The sequence below is a fragment of the Tachypleus tridentatus genome, chromosome 13 (assembly GCF_004210375.1).
Source record: "Tachypleus tridentatus isolate NWPU-2018 chromosome 13, ASM421037v1, whole genome shotgun sequence".
NCBI lineage: Eukaryota > Metazoa > Arthropoda > Merostomata > Xiphosura > Limulidae > Tachypleus > Tachypleus tridentatus.
The window spans coordinates 68368383-68391865 of record NC_134837.1 but is presented as its reverse complement, the minus strand read 5'-3'; the positions used below and the strand labels follow the sequence as shown (position 1 = coordinate 68391865).

At 30.8% G+C, this 23483-nt stretch overlaps 1 protein-coding gene across 2 annotated transcripts in view; it reads left to right on the top strand.

Moving 5' to 3' along the window:
* The window catches only part of LOC143237985 (ubiquitin carboxyl-terminal hydrolase 7-like), a 76229-nt gene that overhangs the window by 33650 nt on the left and 19096 nt on the right, over positions 1-23483 (top strand). For both annotated transcript variants that reach the window (XM_076477820.1, XM_076477821.1), the window contains 9 exons: positions 447-537; positions 1428-1620; positions 1822-1975; positions 2614-2758; positions 9622-9691; positions 11560-11691; positions 15171-15234; positions 15382-15483; positions 22429-22528. In XM_076477820.1, the coding sequence (XP_076333935.1) occupies positions 447-537; positions 1428-1620; positions 1822-1975; positions 2614-2758; positions 9622-9691; positions 11560-11691; positions 15171-15234; positions 15382-15483; positions 22429-22528 (1051 nt within the window). The remainder of the gene's footprint in view (positions 1-446; positions 538-1427; positions 1621-1821; positions 1976-2613; positions 2759-9621; positions 9692-11559; positions 11692-15170; positions 15235-15381; positions 15484-22428; positions 22529-23483) is intronic.

Genomic DNA, 23483 nt, shown 5'->3' with positions numbered 1-23483 from the left:
AACTTTTTCATCTCTAACGTGAACACACAATCATGTACAACATTTAAGATAATTGTATGCTTAACACATATGTGGTATGTCTTAGTGCTAGAAATGAAACGTACAGAAATAGAACTGTTATACCACAAATAGCTGTTTCCAAACTTAAAAAGTACTTAAAAACAAGTATGAAAATATTTTAATATTTCGATATGCCTAATTTACAAAATGTCTTGTTAAATTCATATTTAAAAATGTTTAATGCTAAAATATTTTAATTAGATTTATTAATTAAGTTTTTAAATTAGAATTTTAATGTAATTATTACTAACAGCTTGTGTACAGTGCTCTGCACTTTTGAACCTTGAGGCTAATGTAAAGGTTAGATATGGAGTTATTTGGGTAAGAATTATCAGTTGGACGTGATTTACCACTGTTGAAAGATTTCCAATGTATTTGTTTTCAAGTCCTTTATTAGGTGCAAGCATGTAGACTACACATCAAGCAGAGAGGAGCCATTCTACGATATACAGATGAATGTTAAAGGCAAGAAAACGAGTAAGTTTCTCAAATATAGAATGTACTTTTCTTAAGTTTAAAAAATAAAGATATTTTGCAAACTTTAAATGAATGGTAAAAAATAAAGCTGGAAAAAGCAACTTTTTGAAATGTTGTTTTTGTTCAAAGTGGGTAACAAAGAAAGAAAAAAAAACATTTCTGAAATATCTATTCTTTCTTTGTTAAAACATTTACATTTCTGAAATATCCATGTTTTATATGGTAACAGTTCAATCAAATTTTTGAACTGTTGTTTGTAATCCAACATGGTAACAAAGAAGAAAAGTTAAATTTCTGAAACATCTATGTTTCATATAGTTTCAAAATAATCAAGTATCTCAAGTGTTAGTGTTTAAAAAAGGGTAAATAAGAAAAATAGTTTGAATTGATTTTTGCATTGCACTTTATTCTATCAAGTTAGAAAACAGGTGGTCAAATTAATGTTTATACAAAAAAAAAATTAATTTCCAAATATGTATTAAAATGAGGTAATTATTTTAAAAATTGTCTCAATATGTTTTTGCAAATGGTAAAGACCAGCATTAGTTTTGGAGTAAAGCTATGTATGTGAACATCTAAACAAAGAGAAGTTTCAAGACAAAAGTACTAATAAAAAGTTGTTGTTTTCTCTTTTATTTCATAGCTTCTAGGTTAAATTAGTGTATTGTGCTCTTGTGGAAATAATTACAGAAGTTAATATATCGTGTGAGAGTATTTTAATCTGATGTAACATTTTAAAATCATATCTTTTAACTGAAATGTGAGGAAGAATTTAACACATTTTTTCTTAAAATACTTCATTTTTAATTTATAAGCATTTGTTGTCCAGATTAAGGAATTTTTGTGCAAAATGTTTGTTGCTCAGATTTTCTGTTACTTTACAATTTCAGTATACAAGTCCTTTAAAGACTATGTGGCAGTTGAAACACTAGATGGAGAAAACAAGTATGATGCTGGACATTATGGCTTGCAGGAAGCAGAAAAGGGAATCATTTTTGCTTCTTTTCCTCCTGTTCTTCACCTTCATCTTTTGAGATTTCAGTATGACCCCTTAACTGATACTAATATAAAGATCAACGACAGGTAAATAGAAGTCGAATAGTTGCTGTTATGGACAGTGTTATTAACAAATAGGTACAGAATGTATGATGAGTAAATGAAGCAGTAGTGTAATTAATAACCTACTCCTGTCGACAACTTGAATGATTTTCAGTTGATCACAGTTTTGTTAATTGATCTTGGTTGATGTGCTTTATTTTTACTTAAAAAAAACTGTTATTTCAGGTTTGAATTTCCAGAAAAACTCAGTTTGGATGAGTTTTTACAAAAACCTGAAACAACTCCAGCTAGTTATACTCTTCATGCTGTTTTAGTACACAGTGGAGACAACCATGGTGGGCACTACGTTGTTTTCATCAACCCAAAAGGTGATGGAAAGGTAGGTCACTGAAGTATCCTGCATTAAATAAGATATTATTAAGTGATCTGGTTTGTACTTGTGGGGTTAATGATGGTATGTTTGATTGTTATTACATACCTAACTTCCAAAATCTAATTAACCTTCTGCAGTTTACACTGAAGATTACTTTCTGGACTCTCAGAGCTTGAGCTTGTAAATAAGGCTTGGGATTTAGGGTAAAAAGATGCCAAAACGAGGACTCTGAAATTAAAAACTATTCAAGATTCATTCATTTTTACTTAATTTGCTCCATAATGTCCTGTACATAGTGAAAGAAAATGAAATATTAACATATGATCTTGGATAAAAAAACCAAAAAATAATCTTTCTAGTAAAACATAAAGTGACTTCTTAAAAGCATGTACCCTAGGACTTTTACTATTTAAAAAAGAAAATTAAAGCTTTTTTCATGATGTTTTTCAGACTATTAAATAATGTTTACTTCTGCTTATAGTTGACCAAGTTATTGTTAAAGTCCAAAACTGGGTTAGCGTGTTAACCTGGATGGAATTCTGTGTATATTGTTTTTGTTTTTGTAGATGTGTCTCCAGTAATGAATATCACTTGTAGGACTTTGAAGACCGTGTATTACATACTGAAATGTGTTCCATTTTTAGTGGTGCAAGTTTGATGATGACGTTGTTTCACGGTGCACTAAACAGGAGGCAATTGACCACAATTTTGGTGGCAATGAAGATGATATTACAGTCAAGCATTGTACCAACGCATACATGTTGGTTTATATAAGAGACAGCATGATTCGTAAGTTGTATAATTAGCTACCCAATTAGCTATAAATATATGTTGTAGAAACCCTTGTATGGCTTTAATAGTTAGTATTGACTTTATTTAAGTGTTATGTCACTGTGTACATGTTATTTTATATAGGAGACAGCATGATTCATTAGTTGTATTAACCCACTCACCATGGGTATCCTTTACTGTAGGTGACACAAAGCTTTGGTGTTTTCCATTCAGAATTTTATTAAACTAATTTTGGTTGTGTTATATCAGTCAGTATAGCATGAAAGCTGGTAAACAATATGTTAATAGTATACCAGTTTTAATTTCTTAATTCTAAAAGACAAAAGTTTAAAAATCCTGAACTGTGCCTTGTATGGCACATTTGACACATTTTCTCTCGGCATCTTCTTTTTCATTTCATCCACCACCTCTTGTAAAAGTATGAACTTATACATAAATTACCCACTATAAAATGGCCATTGCTCAGAGAAACCATAATTTTTATAGCCTTAAATTATGTTTGGATGCAGAGCTATTGAACAGAAAATCTCAATCCTCCTGCCACAACATCTGTCATATCCTCTTTTTCAGGATTACAATTTTTTTTACTTATAATTAATAGAAATTCAAGGGATTAATTTACAAAATGACATATAATGTTGTGTTCTGAACATATAATAGTCAATTTCACTCAGAGTACAAGCGTGTTCTTGTGAGAAAGTTAACAATTAGCTTGGATGAATTTGTGATGGCTTTTGTCTCATAGTTGGAAAGAAAATGTTTGAGAGTTAGGGTTAATTGTCTACTATTTGCATATTATCGGTATGTTCTTTGGTGTATTATGTACTTAGATAAAATTATTTAGTACATCACTATTGATTATTATAAAAAGTAGGCTTTAGTGTCCTGGACAGTTGACAGCAAGAAAAAAAAACGATTTGTTGAATATTTTATTTCTTGTTTTCCATGTTTATTCTTTATTATTATAAAAGTAACTAAAGATAAAGTACAATAAGTAATAATAACAATATTTCATGAGGTATGCACATGGGTGGCTGGGAGTAGTTTGTGGGTAATATAATTTGATGACATAACAGACCTATATGTTCCCTGAATGATTTAAAACTTATAATGACATAGAAAGTAGTTAGACACAGTTTGAAGGGTAATGAAACAATAAAATGTAATTATAAATAGATTCTGTTATAAGCTTAAAGCTATGTGGGATACGTGAATGTAGTTTCATGTTATGATTTTAAGTCATTCTAAAAGAAAAAAGGATAATTTAGATTTCTTGGTGGTTATGAGGTGGTCAAATTGACTAACTCATATAGAGTGGAGAAAATAACAGATAAAATATAATTATACTGAAAGAAAACAACATTTGAAATGTATTCCTTGATTACGAGAAACCCACTTGAAATAAAAATGTATCTCAGAACAGCTGGTATGGGTATTAACACTTTTGCTAATAAAAATTAGTATGAGATAATATTCTTATGAAATACATTTAAAATGCATTTTGGAGGTTTTAGGGATTATTACACAAAGGAAATTTGGTATTTTTGAGGTGAGGAAAAGTATTTTCAATTTTAACGTGAAAATTACCTTGCAACAAACATTCAATATATTAATAGACAAATCTTTATTTTAGTTTTTAAAATACTTTTTGTATGTGAAAGGTTTGTAATGTTAACTGAAAGACTGCCATATTTTGTAAAGATACACTCACCATATTGAAAGTTAGAAGAATTAAATATATAAAGTCTTGAATACACTCAATACAGGCTTGGTCAATATGATCGATGATGTGACATTTTTGTACTTATATAAAGTATTTTTAGATTTATTACCATATAACAAGAGTCATAACAAATTTATCCAAGCTAGTTATTAACTTTCTTATGGGAACAATATTGATACTGTAAGTGAAAATGACATTTAACCATTCAGAACATAACATTATATAATGTCACTTGATGGATGAAAATCTTGACTTTATGTTTGTTATAGGTAATATGTAATTAAGCATAAGAGAGAAGTATTAACAAACTAAGAAGGAGAAGATATGGCAGGAAGGTTCTGATTTTCTGTTCAATAGTTCTGTAACAAAATTGAAGACTATAAAAATATGGTTTGTCTGGTTTTATAATGAGTAATTTATATTTAATTTTATTCTTTTTCAACAGATGATAGGTTAAGTGAGTACAAAGAAGCTGCTTGGTCAGTTAGATTGACCAAGTCTGTGTTAATAAAGTTAATAGGTATAAAATTAGCTATTGCTATATGTTGTAGAATCCATTGTATAGCTTTAACAGTTTGTATTGTCCTTATTTAACCCTTTTGCAATGAATCACAGGTCAAAGGTCATGTCATCACATATGTACTATATGGTATTTTATACTACTTTGTATAATAGACATGAGTTCTTATACACATTTGTACACATTAAATATTTATTATTTTTGATGTAGCATGTGCACCTTCACAAAACATGAGAGACTTCTAGTTAAGATTACAAGTTCTTTGCATAAAAAAATTTGATATTTTAATGAAATCTTTTTTCTAAAGATTTGTTTGTGAATATATCGAGTCTGTTTGGTTACTAGTTTGAGAGTGAAGTGATTTCATGTTATGATTAAAAACTATTCTCTGTAACAGAAGTCTTAATTATTTGTGTAATATCTAAAACCTCATAAATACATTTCAAATTTTTGTGTTCAGTCTGACTATATTTAATTTTCTATATCCTATGTGGGGTCTGTCAACTAAATGACTTCACAACTATAATAAGAATTGTTTTTTATGCTAGATTGACTACATATTATAACATCAAGATAGAAATATATAGTCTGAATACCTTAAGTCTCATAATGTTATATATTTATTGTTATATTGACCTTCGAGTTGTGCCTAGCTAACATTACATTGATGCGGTGTATGTGCACTCAGGTTACTGTATCCAATAATATAAAACTAACCTTTAGTCTTGGCAGTGTTTTAGTTGGCTAGTATTTTATATTATATACTAACATTTAATTTATTATACATATATATATATATATGGATTACTACTATTTAGAAATAAGTTATGAAACTTGTATTACTTAAAGAACAATAAGTATAGAAGTAAAGCAAACAGTTATTTCTTCTAGCTACAACATTTGAACTTGGTTCCTGCTGGACATAGGTTGCTAAACCTTTTAAGATTTCACACATGGAAGATATCAAACAAAATTATTTTTAGGTTTTATATATATATATACAGTTGAATAACCAAAAAAAAATCATAAATAACTTTACTAATATTATAGAATTTTACTATAATTTATTATGGTTAGTAACTAAGATGTATTTAAGTCTAAAAAAAGTATGAAACCTAAAGACACAAATTACCTCCTTAAAATTTTGGATCGAAAGGATCTGATAGCCTTTTTACAGATTAAAATGGCTGAAAAAAAGCACTAGGATGATGTTCTGAGCTGTTGATTGGTTATTCACATCATATATTGTAGTAAGAGCGTATAAGGGACTGTTTCTAAAAAGGGATAGAGTTGAATGGGGCCATTGTGTTTGATTCAGTACACAAGTCACATCTCAGCAAAGTGAAAAGATATGACTTTGGTATTTTATATTACAGCTTGTTAATATTGGTAATTTGAGTTACTAATTTGAAGGAAATTATAGACTTTGTATTTTGACATTAAAACATCTAATTTTAAACAGTGCTGCATTCAACATACTACATGACTCACTAAAATCTATGTTTAAGCATGTTATTTTAATATTTACTATTAAATTAAAAAATTAACTCGTATATAATATTAAAGTTTGAATTATAATTTACAATTTGATATCAAACATAATGACATAACTTCATAAAGTAGTAGTTTAATAAAATCATGGGTTTTGAACTGACACATTGTGAAAGGTTATTAGCTATCAATGTGTGTTGTAGAGCTTGTTTTATTGTTTTAGTAATTATTAATGACGTATTTTAAGAGTTGTGTCACTGTATATATGTGACACAGAATGATGAGGGGAAACAACTGTGACAAATAACTGTTATTCCACTGCAGAAGAATCACAAGAGTTCTATTTTAATACTTAATACAATTAACAATGAAACTTATAAATCTAAATTTCATGAAGTAATCCATAAGACACAAAAATATACAATTTAAAATTAGAACATTTAAAACAGTATCAGTAATACTCTGGTTGTCAGATGTTGATGAAGTCACCACTGATTCCACATAGTGTGATGATGAATGTAGTTGTGTAACATATATTTACCTCATTTGATTGTAATACCAATATTCACTGAATACAATTATAGTTTGCACATGTAATTATTTATGCTGTATTTGAAAGCCATACTTAGAGCATGTTGTACCATCAAAGTATTCTGTAAACTTCTCTGAACATGTACAGCATATGTCCCATCTTACTGGAAAATTTGTGTTATTGGAACAGTAAACACACATCAGTTTGCAGGTACAATATGTTACATTTGTTAGTCAAGTTCTGAAATAACTGGTAAGATAATAAGTTTACTAATTGGTTTGGGAATGTGTTGTGACCTAGTTAAATGAGTTGGCTAATCATTTGGTAAAAATTGGGTAACTAACTGGTTAGTTCAGCAATTATATACATACTGTATTTCCCAGCATCAAAAATACATTCCCATTTTGATTAGCCAAATTTTGAAGAAAAAGATAAACATAAGAATAATGTCCCAGCACTTCCACCAATCTTATCAAGATGTTTCATGGATTGTTTAGTGACTTACGGTATGTAAATCCTCTTCCCACTTCTCTTTTTTTCTTTTTCTTTTTTTGTCAGCTATATGCTTATCATATGTACTTTTAAAAGTGTATTCCTTATATTACCATTGGAATATCTGTATTATTACCAGTAATAATGTTATTCTAAGCCTATTCCAGGAGTGCCTTTTTTTTGTAGAAACCATAATATGGGCTGTATTAAAAAATTTGATTCAGCTGAACTGTCACTGAGAACTGCCTATAACAGGTCTGTGTTTGAAATCATTACACAACAACTGAATACAATAGTTTGAATAGAACCAAAACAAACTTATAATATTTTGCAAATGGCTGCCATTACCAGGTAGTGTTTCTGCAATTTTACTTTTCATGTGTTTTTGCAATGTTGCCTTAATATTGTTTGAGGTGAGTAAAATTGTCATTATTTGATGGAAAACAGACAAACTAGATCATCGACTGGTTTAACATAGCCTACTGCGGAAGAGCCAATGCATTTTGTGATCATTTATGATTATCTTGTTTATTTATTTTTTATTTAATACTAAATAACTTATACATTTCATTCTGGGTCATATAGAGGGGCTTGGATTACTGTTTAGTATTGAAATGCTTCCTTTAGGCTTAGGTTTAGGTCTATGAGCAATGTAACCTTTGGCCTGGAAGATGCAGGGTAAATTGTTTATACTTATTTTGGGGTAAAAAAATAGTGTCTTTGATGTCGGGAAATACGGTATTTGTAAACGTGTCTATGATATGATATTCATTACTTCTGACAGGTCATTTCTATATTCTATTTCACATTTTCCTTTTCAAATATTACTGTATATTATTAAATACCTGATATCACTATTGGTTATTTGATGTTCAAATAAGTGCCCACACATACTGAACAAACTCACTGGAAAATGCAATTTTTGGTGACATTTATGTTTCAATAAATTTCTCAGTAAACATGAGAACAGTCCATTTTATTTTAACAAGAATATATTACCAATATTACAATAACTCATAAGTATTTATAACCAATAAATACATAAGTACTGAACCATAACTCGACTTGTTTCAAAACTTGGTCTGCTAACATTTCAGAGATGTCATTTTCATGTAAAATGTTAGGATAAAAATTATGTAGCATAGAAGTGTCAATGTTTTCATCAGATTTGATTAATACAACTACAATAACATGATAAAATTATCTGCCATTTTCAAACTCTTTCATGAAACAGACATGCTATCCATTAGCTGCTCAACTGTGTACCCTTCAAGAATCCATAGAGTAGCTGTGCTTGAAAGTAAGATATATGAATGACCTGTGCATGCCATTTATAAAAAATAAAGACAGTGGAATACTTAATATTTTACAAAATAACCATATGTAGGACAACCTAATATGTGACAGTTACAATGTGTTGGTTTATATAAGAGACTGTGGTTTTTAAGTTGTGGTGTAGTTCACAAATCTTTAAATATTTGTTGTATTAAAACAGAAAACAATTCTGGAAGAGTTAAGACAAAATAAACTTAATTTTAAAGTAATATTGTTCTGAATTGACTGTTAAAAAGTAATTCAGAAAAAGTGACAAGCTAGTTAGTATATTTGTCAAGGCTAAGAGAACTATTAGTTGAAATTGTGGAAGTTAATGTTTAGGTTTTTTTAACACAAGCTTTCTTTACATAAAAGATCTGTGACAGCAACTTTTATTTACTAGTTTATGTATGAATATGCATGTTTCTCATCTGTGATAGTTACTACAGTAGGTGGAACTGAACTGGTTCTAATCTGTTCTTATGGTAAAATTCTTATGATAAGACTACACTGCACATTTTGTTTTTTCTGGAAAAGAAACTTAAGTTTATTATGTGTAGAAAGAAACTAGATAATTAAACTCTTTAGTTAGTATTCATTGTATGTATTAAATCATGTACATGTATTAAACAGTATACATCAGTAGATTGGTTACTAAATGACTAACGTATTCATGACTTACATACATGGTAAGAATTTGATCTTTTAACGCACTAGTTAATAATATTGTTTTACATTATAAGAAAGGTAGAATATTTCTTATTCATTTGTGAGTGTTTATTTAACAGCTGAGGTGCTGCAACCAGTTGCAGAAAATAATATTCCTGAACAGTTGATCGAAAGGCTTCAGGAAGAAAAGTGAGTTGCTGAATGTTTTACTGAAGTGGTCAGTTTAAGTACTAAAAAAATTAGTTATGCATTGGATCTAATATTTCTATATCCAAGTGAGAAGAGCATTTAAATACATAACCTGTCCCTGACATGTGATGTTTTTTGATTAATAATAATATTGGGTTAATTTTTATCAAACACGTTTTTTTATATATTACATACATAAAACTTGTTACATCAAATATGACATCAGACAATGCAAATAAACTCAAAAATACTTCTTAATCCTGAGGTGTGTATTTTATTGGATGAAGAAATGAAGAAGGGTGATTGTGTTTAGTATATGCAACAAAGTACAAAATTTTCTGCATGTTGAAACCTTCATTGATTGCACATTGTCATGTGAAAAAACCTTATTGGTCATTCTTATTACAACAATTGAACATAAACAAGATGAGTTGACACTATCAAAACATGCTAGCACCATTTAGGGAAGTGTATTCCTGCATATCAAGTGTAAGAAGTTAATAAAAATAATAACTTTAATTATGTTTCAAAATGATTTTAAGTTTGTATTTAATACTTAGTGTAACTAACAAAGAAAAATGAAAAAAATATTCGGTTTAACTTCTGCCTAACATAGAGAAGTTTTACCTTACAATGAACTTATTCATTCCTTTTTGTAGCTGTGCCATGGCAGCTCATAGAATGGATCTGAGCTTTGTTTGTTTTACAATTACACACTTTTAGCTCACAGCTCCATCTCATAACTGATTTGAGATCTAATTATGGTTTAGGACTCTGGTAATCAAACCCTTTTGATTAATATATTTGGCCATTCCCAAATTTGCTCTAATCCTGACACAAAAATATAGCTAACTGAAATAGGGGGGGGGTGTTTCATAGATGAATTAACACTAATCTTGCATAAGATAATTTCAGTTGCTGTAGCTATTGAGGATTTCATCTTGTTTATTTTTCTACCCATCAAAGAACATCAGTATAATTATACATATGTTATGAAAGATGTGTGATTTCCCTGTTTGAGGTTTTATTGAAGTCTTTATAGAGAAAATTATGAAGTATTTACATCAGTTTAGAGTAGGTATAGATGGTGACATTGTAAAGTGACTAGATGGATAAACAGTGCAAACAAACCACAGTTCTAGGAATGCTTTTACATCAAATTATGTCTGTTTTAAAGCAATGGAAATGTTTTTCCATCATAAGACACCCGGTACATTTAGTGAGTATGGTGGGTGGTAGAAAAATGTTCAAATTACTAAAATTCTTATTTAATATTATTAAATACATATATATGTGTATTGAAAATCTATATATTTATGAAATAGAATTTGATCTTGACTAAGAATATTGGTAACAAAAGTATTAATGAGATAATGTTGATGTCACTGTTAAAGGTCAGGTTGTAGATCACCAGTGAATTTACAAATTATTACATGTTTTTGAAAATTTATTACCTAATGTAATGACTATTACAGTAAGTAAAAGTGTCAAAGGAAACGTTAATAGATATCAGTCCAGTTGAAGATGATATGATGTATATATAATGGAACTTTTTAGTCAACAATAATGTAAAAATAAAATTATATGAAAGAAAACCTGTTTTCAAACTTGATACAGTTCTAAGTTTGGTTTCACATAACAGAAAAGAAACAAGTTCCTTGTACTTCTAGAGTTTATGATGTTTTGACAATAGAAGAATATCTAAACAACTACAGTTTACTGTAGTTAAGTTAGGCTTAACTTTGTTATTATATGGCTTGATTATCACATCATGATTTTTTCAAAGAGCCACAGTTTTTACTTTTCCATCTAATGAGATGTTACAGTGTAGAAAATGTACTAAAATATTGTATGTTGTTGATCCACAGACGACAGGAAGCTTTAAGAAGGAAAGAAAGGAATGAGGCTCACCTCTACATGAATGTTCAGGTACTCACAGAAGATAATTTTAATGGTCATCAAGGAAATGACTTGTTTGATCCAGAAAGAGCTAATTACAGGTAACGCTATCAAATCTTTTTAATTTAATAGATTAACTACAAAAATATTGGATTTTTTAAACATAATATATTTTGTTTTACGTTCAAATGATACTTCTGTTTATGTTGGTGGTGGGCAACCTAAATAAATCTGTGTTTTTGGCCCTCAAAGTCTGCAAGACCCTTTTAAAATTAATGAGCCAGATATTATATATTAGCAAAGACCCACTAAATATTTGGAGTCGAGTTGGTATTAAGTAAACTTTTATTAAGTATGGCCTATATTCAATAAAGAGATAAAACTGATCTGTGTACATTTTTTGCTTTAATATAGTTAGAGCTAAACATTTACTGTACTTAATATGACCTTAATAAGCTTTTAATATGTTGTATAAAATATCTGCTGAAGTATGTTTACGTCTGTTGAGGTGTGCACCTGTTCAGGACAAACTAAAGCTGAGTACTGTTATAATAGATTGTAATGAAAGTGAGTTACTTATTAAACATGGTAGAGCTATAATAACTCTCTTTATTGATAATACATAAATAAAAACTCAATTTTTGTTTTGAACATTATGCCTTGCACTTATAATGCATGATTTATGTGCATGTATATAATTGCAACTTGCCTGACATCATGTTGTTGGTAATAATTTTAGACATATGCTTATTAGTGGAATCAGTAAAGAATGGAATGATAGCATCTTGACCAAATACTGCTATGACACCAACAAGGCATTTTGTTCCTTGGGTCAGCTGGGCATGCAATTCAGAAAGCTAAACTAACTAAACTAAACTAACGTGGCAGGGGTTCAGTTTAGAGAGAGAGAAATCAGAAGAGTTCTCTCTCCAACTGGGGTGTTCAGGAACTTTGTAGTTCCTCTTCGTCCCCTTTCGTGGATTGTTATTAAGATTAAGTGGTGGTTTTTTTTTTATTATTATTTTAATAAATTAATTATCGTTATTATTCTTGACTTTTTGGGTGGAGAATGTCTCACTAAATGTTCTTTTGGGTGGAGGCAAAGGCAGCAGTGGAAAGAAAGGCCGGGACCTGTCCCGAAATGAAAAAGTTGGGGAGATGTGAACATGAATGTAATTCATTCAAATTCAGATCAAACCAAACAGCCCGATTCTGGGTCTGGCAAAAAGGTTGCCTAGGCTGGGATCTAGAAATCCAATGCCTGAAGAATTTGATGTGGGGAAACGGGAGTGCCCGAGAAAACCCACTTTCACACCGACAGGCGAAAGTTTTGCCTGTCGTGTGCCCTGTACCTGAAAAAAAGGAATTCATGTTAATAACATAGATTTTATTTATTTAGATTCTTTGTTGAGTGGATTGTGATTCTTGAAATATGTTGTAAGGTGATATGTATTTCGTTGGTGCACTTGATAATTTGTGTAGTGATGCCGTTAGTTTGTTTCTATTTTCTGCTTTTAGATAATATTTGAGAGAAAGTTCTGTTATTCTGTCTCTTATAGTTGGTAAACTACTAATTTGGTGTAGATAATTTGTTGGCGTAAAAGATGGTAAACTGAATGCGGATTTTAATATTTTGTTTTGTTGCACTTGGATTTTTTGGTGTGTGTTGTTTGACATATTGTATGTTACTTGACATCCGTACTCTATTAGTGGACGGATGTAAGCCTTGTATATTTGTATAATGGTGTTCAGTGCACATTTCGATTGTTTACCAGTTATAGTCTTTAGATATGAAATTCTTTTCTGATTGATGAGTGTATATTGTTTATGTGTTTTTCCATGTTAGTTTTGTGTCGAAAGTGACGCCAAGGAATGTGATGTTTTTGCTCATGTTAATGGTTGTGTTTCCAAGTGATAGTTTTATTTTTTCTAGATTTTTTCTTTGCTTCTTTAGTTTTCTATAGAAGGTGATTGCTTGTGTTTTTGTCGGATTTAACACGACCCTCCACTTGTTGCTCCATGTTGAGACGTTGTTTAGTGATTCTTGTACGCGAGACATGGCCATTGCTGGGTTTCTGGAGGTGCTCCAGATTGCGATGTCGTCTGCGTATTGTGAATTGTGTGTGTATGTTAGATTTGGAAAAGGTATGTCACTGACGAAAATTATGTATAGAAGTGGAGAGAGGACTGATCCTTGGGGCACTCCTGCCGTTATATTAAATAATTTGGATATGGTTTTATTGACTTTTACTTGTGCTGTTCTATTGGTTAAAAAATTTGAAATCCATTTGACTATTGTAGGATTTATTTGTAGGTGATTTAGTTTGTATCTGATGGCGTTGTGCCAAATGCTGTCGAATGCTTTTTTGACATCTAGGAATACCCCGATGGTTACTTTGTTGTTGTAAGCTTTGTAGATTGATTCGGTGAGTCGTGTGAGGTGATCTGTTGTTTGTCTATTTTTTCTGGAGGCATTTTGAGATTCTGGAAGGATGTTGTTTGATTCGCAAAAATGGAGGAGACGGTTGGAGATAATTTTCTCCATCAGTTTGCCAAGGCAGCTTAACAGACTGATGGGGCAGAAATTATCTGGATTTGTTCTGTTAGTTTGTTTCTTGGGGATCGTTGTTATGATGGCTTTTTTCCAAGTGTCAGGGTAATACCGGTCGCTAGTGAAATGTTCATGATGTTTGTGAGGTGTTGTAGTAGGAGAGTGGAACTTTTTTGAGAATAATATTTGGTATTTGGTCATGTCCGGGGAAGTGTTCTTCAAGTTTTGATATTAATCTTTAGTTCGGATATGGTTATTTTTCTATTGATTGAATTTGAGTATGCTTCTAGTGTCTCTCCGGGAAATCCTGGTGAGAATGAAGCTTGGTTTGTATTTATGTAGTTGTTGATATGGTGTTGGTGTTGTGTGTCGAAATCTACTGAGTTTAAATTGCTAAAAGCAGATTTGTAATAGTCAGCTAATAAGTCAGCTTTCTCTTCGTCCGTCCTTGCGATTTTATTGTTGTGTGTGATGTATTGTAGCATGTGATTTGTGTTTTTGTCTGAAGCAATACTCTTGAATTTTTTCCAGAATTCTTTTGGATTGTTCTTGGTTTTTTCTAAGTTTTTGCAGAAGTTATGCCAATTGTTTTCTCTGACTTTTTTAATTTCTTGTTTAATTTTTGTATTTGTTTTATTGATTTTGTTTTAATGTGTGGATCGCGTGTGATATAGTGTGTTCGTCTTAATTGTCTGCGTTTGATTATTAGTGCGTGAATTTCTGGTGTTAGAGTCCATTGAATAAGTGATTGTTTTCTTTTTGATTTAGGAATTGTGTTTTTATGGCTTTCTTTATGGCTTCTGTAATTTGATCAACATAGTTGTCTAGTTCTGCTTTGTTATTTACATGTTCGATTGGATGGGGTAGGTATGAGAAAGTCTCAGTTGAGATGTTTTTATATTCTTAGTGAAAACCTGTTTAGGGCTAGCAAAGAAAGTCATTATTAGTTGTGATTTAGGTTTTAATTAGTCTGCTGTCATCATGCTAGGGTATGTGGATAGATGGAGTAATGTGGGTTTCTTTTTTTAGGAGTTTCAAAGTCAAGAAGGTAGCAACATTAAGAAGTTTGATGGAGACACTTTCTGAACAAATGGTCAGTTTAGATTTACAAACAATTAAGTTACTGAGATTTTTGTCCTGTGTTAGAAAAAATCATGACAAAATTTATAACTTGGTTCATTTTTTAACTAAAATTTATCTCTTTATCAATGATGCATTACTAAAACTGTTTCTTTGTCAGAATTATCCCATCAACATGATTAGACCCTGGCCAATGACACTTCGGACAAACCAGACCTATCGACCTTCAGCTGTTGACTTGGAGACTGACAGCAATAAACCTGTATGTGTAAAAAAACGTTTTATTACAGTGTGCGATTACTTCACTATTATTTTTCCCATACTAGTTATATTTTATAATATGTAGTTAATAAAACTACCATTATTCTGGTATGTCTGTTATATTACAATAGTAATGTAAGCGTAGACTTGTTCAGGTTTCCAAGATTTTACAATACAAGTCAGTTTGAAGACGCCAGACTAACTTTTTTGAATTTAAATTTTCTGAGTAAGAGTACATAGAAGACTTGTTTTTTGGGTCAGACTTTCTTTGTGATTTATCAACAAGTGAAATAATGTAATAGCAGTTGATGACAGAGGAAACATGTCAGATAATTAGTTTAACAGTTCTGATTTAAAATGGAAGGAACTTGATGCTGTTAGAATTAGAAGTTCTTTAATTTTAGACTTACCATAAGACATGTTTCAAATGATTTAAGTTTGACATTTGTGTGGTGAAGTGTTTTAGGCAGTATTAATTGCAATACCCCCCTCCCCACACATATTGTATATCCTTAGGTAGAGCCAACCTCATGATTGGTGTGGTAGTACAGTTTAATTTACAGGTTGATTCTGAATTAACTAACTTGTATGCTACTTATGTTGTTAAGAAACTATTATATTATTACTATTATATTTTAATCAAAAGGTTTTATTTATGCCTTCCCTAGAAATAATGTTTTATTTATGCCTTCCCTAGAAATAATGTTTCATTTATACCTTCCCTAGAAATAATATTTCACCAGCTCTGATAGAATCTAGGATTTACTGTGGGTAAATATCCAGACTGAGAAATGAAAATATGATAAAAAAATTGTGGTATAAATAGTTTTGGGTGGTTTAATAATCTACATTTGACTTATTTGTAACTGCAGCTAACATCTGAAATCTCTGAAGTTTCATGTACTTAAAGATGATGTAATCTCTGTATCATACCTCAGTTTATTTTGGTATCTTCAGTAAAATTTTAAACTTTGAAACTGATTCCAAAATAGGCACTTTTTGCTGAACTTGTATAGTTTCTGAAGAGATGTTAAAATATGCTAATGAGAGGAGAAAAAGGCAAAAATATTCAAAGTGTTTGTATCTATAAGATCTGATACAAAAAAGATAGGATTTCATGCACTCCTTTTGTAGTTAAAAAAGAGCAAAGATGAATAAATAAGGTTGAAGAATGAATGAACAGAAAAGAACAAAGACAGATAAGGAGGGCTTGAAACACATGATGTGCATGATTATAGAAGAACGAAGATAAAGAAGACTTGAAACACATGATGTGTATGATCATAGAGGAACAAAGACAAATAAAGAAGGCTTGAAACGTGATGTGTATGATCATAGAAGAACAAAGACAGATAAAGAGGGATTGAAACACATGATGTGTATGATCACAGAAGAACAAAGAAGGTAAAGAAGGCTTGAAACACATGATGTGTATGATCATAGAAGAACAAAGACAGATAAAGAAGGCTTGAAACACATGATCTGTATGATCACAGAAGAACAAAGAAGGTAAAGAAGGCTTGAAACACATGATCTGTATGATCACAGAAGAACAAAGAAGGTAAAGAAGGCTTGAAACACATGATGTGTATGATCATAGAAGAACAAAGACAGATAAAGAAGGCTTGAAACACATGATGTATATGATCACAGAGGAACAAAGACAGATGAAGAGGGCTTGAAACACATGATGTGTATGATCATAGAGGAACAAAGACGGATAAAGAGGGCTTGAACCATGATGCGTATGATCATAGAGGAACAAAGACAGATAAAGAAGGCTTGAAACGTGATGTGTATGATCATAGAAGAACAAAGACAGATAAAGAGGGATTGAAACACACGATGTGTATGATCACAGAAGAACAAAGAAGGTAAAGAAGGCTTGAAACACATGATGTGTATGATCATAGAAGAACAAAGACAGATAAAGAAGGCTTGAAACACATGATCTGTATGATCACAGAAGAACAAAGAAGGTAAAGAAGGCTTGAAACACATGATGTGTATGATCATAGAAGAACAAAGACAGATAAAGAAGGCTTGAAACACATGATGTATATGATCACAGAGGAACAAAGACAGATGAAGAGGGCTTGAAACACATGATGTGTATGATCATAGAGGAACAAAGACGGATAAAGAGGGCTTGAACCATGATGCGTATGATCATAGAGGAACAAAGACAGATAAAGAAGGCTTGAAACACATGATCTGTATGATCACAGAAGAACAAAGAAGATAAAGAAGGTTTGAAACACATGATCTGTATGATCACAGAAGAACAAAGAAGATAAAAAGGTTTGAAACACGTGATCTGTATGATCACAGAAGAACAAAGAAGGTAAAGAAGGCTTGAAACACATGATGTGTAAGATCATAGAAGAACAAAGACAAATAAAGAGGGCTTGAAACACATGATGTGTAAGATCATAGAAGAACAAAGACAAATAAAGAAGGCTTAACACACATCATCTGAATGGACATAGAATAAAGGAGGATTACAAGATATTTTAAAGCTTACAGTGTAAGATTTGACTAGCTCATTGGAGAAAAGCAAAGTGTTCAGTTTTGACTGATGTGGTTCAGTATTAAAATAAGAAAGTAGATAAGATGATACACAGTTGTTATTCTGCCAAGTAGAAGAGTGAAGAAAAGTATTTGTACAAATCTTGCAAACATCTCTTGGTCTTTAAATATCAATAGAACATTGATAGTTGCATCTATTAGAATCTGTTAACATTTAAATTATCTTGTATGTCTTTAGGAAGTGTAGTGATACTGAAGTTTTGTGTACAAGACATTAGGGAAGTCTTTGGTAAAGGATTGAGTGTGTTCTTGTGGTAAATGGTTGGATGAAGTAGAGTGCAGAAAGAATAATTATAATGTAATCAAAGCTTCCATGCTTCAAGTATATTTTAACATATTTGCATGAAGGAGAGCCATTAGATGGACTGAATATTTACGTGACAAGTTTATTACTTTGTAGAAAAGATTCCTAAATAATAAAGTTAGTCATTTTTTTTTAGATGTGGAAGAATAGTAATATATTTTGACCTTATCTTTGAATGTCTGTGTGGGCTACAGATTTCCCATTAGGAAAACTGAGTTTTTTGAGAATTGTGGTAATTATGAATGTGGTGATTATGAAAAACATCATAACTTGTTCACAACTTAAGTTTTTTATTACACATAAATACATACACATATAAACGTGTTAATGCAACATTTTGACAAATTTTCATAAGGCATAAGGAGGTAAGACTCACCAATGAATACAAGATCAAAAGTATGTTCTGATCATTGAAATAGAAAAAACATTAACCAACAATATTATTGACTACCTACAACATTATGAGTGCAGGAGATGAAATAAAAATAAACACATTATTTTTTAAAATAAATATAATGCTGTTTAAAGAATCACTTTATTGAAACATTGCTTTAAAACAAGTTAAACTTTTATTAAAACAGGGGAGTTTATTGTATATATGGACTCCCTGCTATTAGCTATTTAAGGTCAAAATTACTAATACAAACAATGGTGAATACTAGGGAGTTATTGGATGTTCAGTTTCGTATACGTAGGATATTTTAAGTGTAAATTAGATGGATGATACATAACCTAAGCGATGCTCCAATATACACATGGATGCATACAGAAAAATCTTAGTTTTTGTGACATAGGTGATGTTGCAGTTATCTCGTGCATTTATCAATGATTCTTTGTTTTGAAAAAAGTTTTAATGTAAAGGAAAGTTTGAAACGTAATTAAATTTGACCTGTGGGCAGAACTTCTTTAACGAAAATGTCTTCCTTAGAAGGAGGAGTACTTTGTCATCTTAGGTAGGACATAATCAGTGAAACTGGGCAGTTATTGGTTGTGAAAATGTGTAGGAGAACATGAAATATTTTGATCAAAAACTCCTGCTTAAGTTTTCAGTCATTTTCTTAGGGTTTCCAAAGAGTGGTATATCATGTAGAAACACAATATGAAAATGTTAGAAAACGTTAAATTGTAGAAGTCTTAAAGGCTTCAGCCAGTAGACATTACTTCTTGTCCAACAGGTATAAAAGTATCAAACTGGGTGAGTTGTTGTAAATGTTTTTTGTTCTTCTTTGATTAATTGATCTTTAGAAACCTCGAGTAATTGGGATATCTGTAACAGATACAGTATTCTGTTCCTCAGTTTCACAGGTAAGCTTTATAGGTGAATGCTGCAAGTTCAAGTTTTCAAGGAAAGGTTGGACTCCATCTTTTGACAAAAAAAAATAAAAATGAAAGCATCATCAATATAGAATATTGTTTTTAGGTTTACTGTCAAGTGTTCATGGTGTCTGAAGAATGTAACAAGTTAGGGTTGATCCGAGTGGGGACCTGTAGCTAGTACCTCAGTTTGTTTGATTGGGATGTTGTTCTTTACTGAATGTATATAATGGTTGTTTCTAAAGAGTGGAGAATAAAGTGTCTAAGTGGTTTGTTAGTTAAGCCACAAATAAAAGTATTGTGATATGTGCTTGCCCTTTCAGCCATTGTAATAAGGATTAGTAATCCAACTATCCAGTGGTTAGAGAGTAGCCCAGCTGTTGGTCATAGGTGGTGCTGCCTTCTATATAGTCTATCACTTCAAAATTGGGGATTACAAGAACTCAACAAATAAAGAAACTATTGATCGTGTAAATGATAATTGTATTAAATGAAAAAAACAAAACAACAAACTATTTGATCAAATTGATGGAGGAATTATGTGATCCCTATCGGATCCAACCCTAACAAACACTTTCAGTTCAGTTTTCTAGTTCTATTATTACAGGGTATAATATCAGCATAGACGTGTATTTATTCAGTTTACTTTTAGAGCTATGTTTTTTCTCCATATAATATCCTATAAAGAAAATTGTAAAAATATTTACCAGGGTATTTCTAAAAAAATAAAAGTTACACACACATATTAGACAATGAAATGTGCTAGAACTCTATATGTAAGGATGGCACAGACTCCTGTATTTAAGTTGTATAAAAGTCTTCTGGATTTTCTTCTCTACAGCCTATCAGTAGCTAGATATGAAGAGCAACTTGAAATAGTCACTGTATTTTTCAGGAGTATAACTACAGCATTCATCACTACACAGTTTTTTTGTTTAGCAATGAACTTTTTTCCAAATACTTGTTTATACAATTTATAAATGCTGAGTTTAGTTAACTGTCCATTACTTTGTCCAAAAAATTGTCATATTTTCTCATTAAAAACGTTTGATTATAAAGTTCTACTCACAGGTCAAACTTATGATTCTAAAATCATCCTTTACATTAAAACCAATACACAATTTAAAACAAAAATCCACTGAAAAATCACTCATACTAGACTATACATTCCTTGGGACTCAGCACGTGAAACAAAACAAAAACTCAACATACTAAGAAACCAAATAAACACAGCCATAAAACTATCCTCACCAGATAAAATTAATGATGAATTAGACAAAGTAAAACAATACTTCATCAACATCAATAAGTTTTCTCCACAAACCGTAGAAAACATCACACGCACACACCTAGACAAAAAGCAAAATCAACTAACAAAAGTAAATATACCCCACGATTTTAAAAAATCACCCAACCATATACTGCTGCATACCGTATATTCCTGACATCAGCAGAAAAATAACCAACATTTAGCAAAAACTAGTAACAAAATATGACATTCCAGTTAATACCAAATTTATTCAAAAACCAGGCACAAAACTAAGGTCTATACTATGTAAAAACTACACTGACAAACATCACACCAACATTATTTATAAAATACAATGTGATAACTGCTATGACTTCTTTTTGTGTTCTTTGAATCTGGTTTTCATTTTTCTACTTGCTTCTCCAATATAGAACACTGCAAATCAAATAAACACAACATAACCATAGTAAATACTCAAATACTAAATAAAGAAGCAAACATAAACAAATGCAAAATTAAAGAAGCCTTACTTATACAACATCTCAAGCCCAAAATAAATGAATACAAAGGAACACAATTATTCCTGTATGAATAAATATAATCAATCATCTAACCCCGCCCTCTACATTTGTACACTCAATTACACAACCACCTTCAAGCATGTGGTCAGCTGTCGGTCAGTTACTTCTTTCTTTATGAACCTGACGATGGCCGAAGAAGGTCGAAATGTTGTTCACTCCTCTACATAAAAAAATTTTCTCAACCCATACCAGCTGTTTTTACATATATATTTTACTCTACAAGTGGGTTTTCTCATCATCATATAAAAGATTTTTTTTTTACAAGAACGTGTCAGCTCTTGTGATTTTTACCATTTGATCATGTGGAAGAAAAAGTACTCACTGAAGATTAAAAGTGTTTAAAATTTGTTTTTTATTGAGGAAAAGGGAGAGCTTATTTTTTAAAGTAGATATTACATGTTTTGCTCAGAATTAGTAATAATTGGTAACATAGCTATTTTTGAAAACTTTAAAATTTTATTTTGTTTCCTTGAAGAAATGCATCATCACACTTCATTAAATAATGAAAAGTTGCTATTCAAATGAAAAAACAGCCCAGTATGGCCAGCTGGTTAGAGTGCTCAACTCAAAATTTGAGGGTTGTGGGTTCAAATACTTATACCAAACATGCTCATCCTTTTAGCTGTGAAGGCATTATAAAGTTCTGGTCAATCCCATTATTCATTGGTAAAAGAGCAGCCTAAGAGTTGGTGGTGGGTGGTGATGAGTGGCTGCCAATCCTACAGTTTTATACTGCTAAATTAAGGGTGACTAACAGAAACAGCTCTCGAGTAGCTTTGCACAAAGTTAAAACAAACAAACAAATAAAAAAAGCAAGTTTCAGTTAGAAACATTTTATGTACTTGTTGAATTACATGGTAATATTCTTGTAGAAATCTAAATGAAAAGTGTTTGTTATTTCTTTTTAAGATTATTGACTTAGCAGACAATGCAAATCCATGGACAATATTTTTGGAAACTGTTGAACCAGATTCGGGAGCCGGTTGTCTTCCAGAATTTGATAAAGATAGTAAGTATAAGGTAGATTGAAATGTTAGCTTATTGCATATTGTTTTATTTTAAGGGTAGGAACTTGTTTTGTAGCTTCTTGAGTGAAAGTGTGTATATAATATTTAATGTTTATCATTGCTGTTTATTATTTGTAAAAATGTTGCATGCTAAGTTATTTTGCTAGCTTGACCATATTTTACTGATTATCTGTGTGTAGTGTCCAAAATGTTACACAAATATTAATTACAGCAGTGATAAAACATGAAGTTGTGGGTCAGCCTGTTTTGTGTTTGTGTGATAAATAATACACTTTCTTGCTCAACATTTAGTCCTGTATTATATGTTATATGTAGTATATGTTGTTACCTTGTTAAAAAATAGATTTTTTAAAGATATTTGTAAAGAAAATGTGTAAACTAATTGTTCACTGTGTTGTTGGTAACTCTAGTGACTTAATTGTATGATGGATTTTTGGAATAAAATTAAAGAAAAGATATAAATAAAATAAGAGTCTAAAATAACATTGCATTAAAATAACCACCATAACTAAAACAGCGTAGGTTCTTGTGTTAAACTAGATGTTAATACTAATAAGCTTGCTATATAGATACATATTGACTAAATTTGTGTTATGCTTTTAAAGCAATTAAAAAATCTCACAGTATGCTCTGAGATACAGAGGATGTGCTTGTAAAACAGTTTTTGTGTTATACATGTGAAAAAAAAAAAGTCAGTCTGTAACAATTGACTAATTTAGAGGTTTGAAAAAAAAAGTTGTATAATGTGTATTAGTGAAGGTTTTGTATCTGGGAACTTCAGAGACTAAGTGAATGTTAGTATTAAAGGGTGGAAATACTTGTTTGTTTAATATATCAGGTTTTTACATTTCAAAAAAATAGTTTTTTATTGGCTTTGTGCGAAAAGTATTTCTGCTCCAAACACTATACCATTAAAAACTTTGAAACTATGAAGAT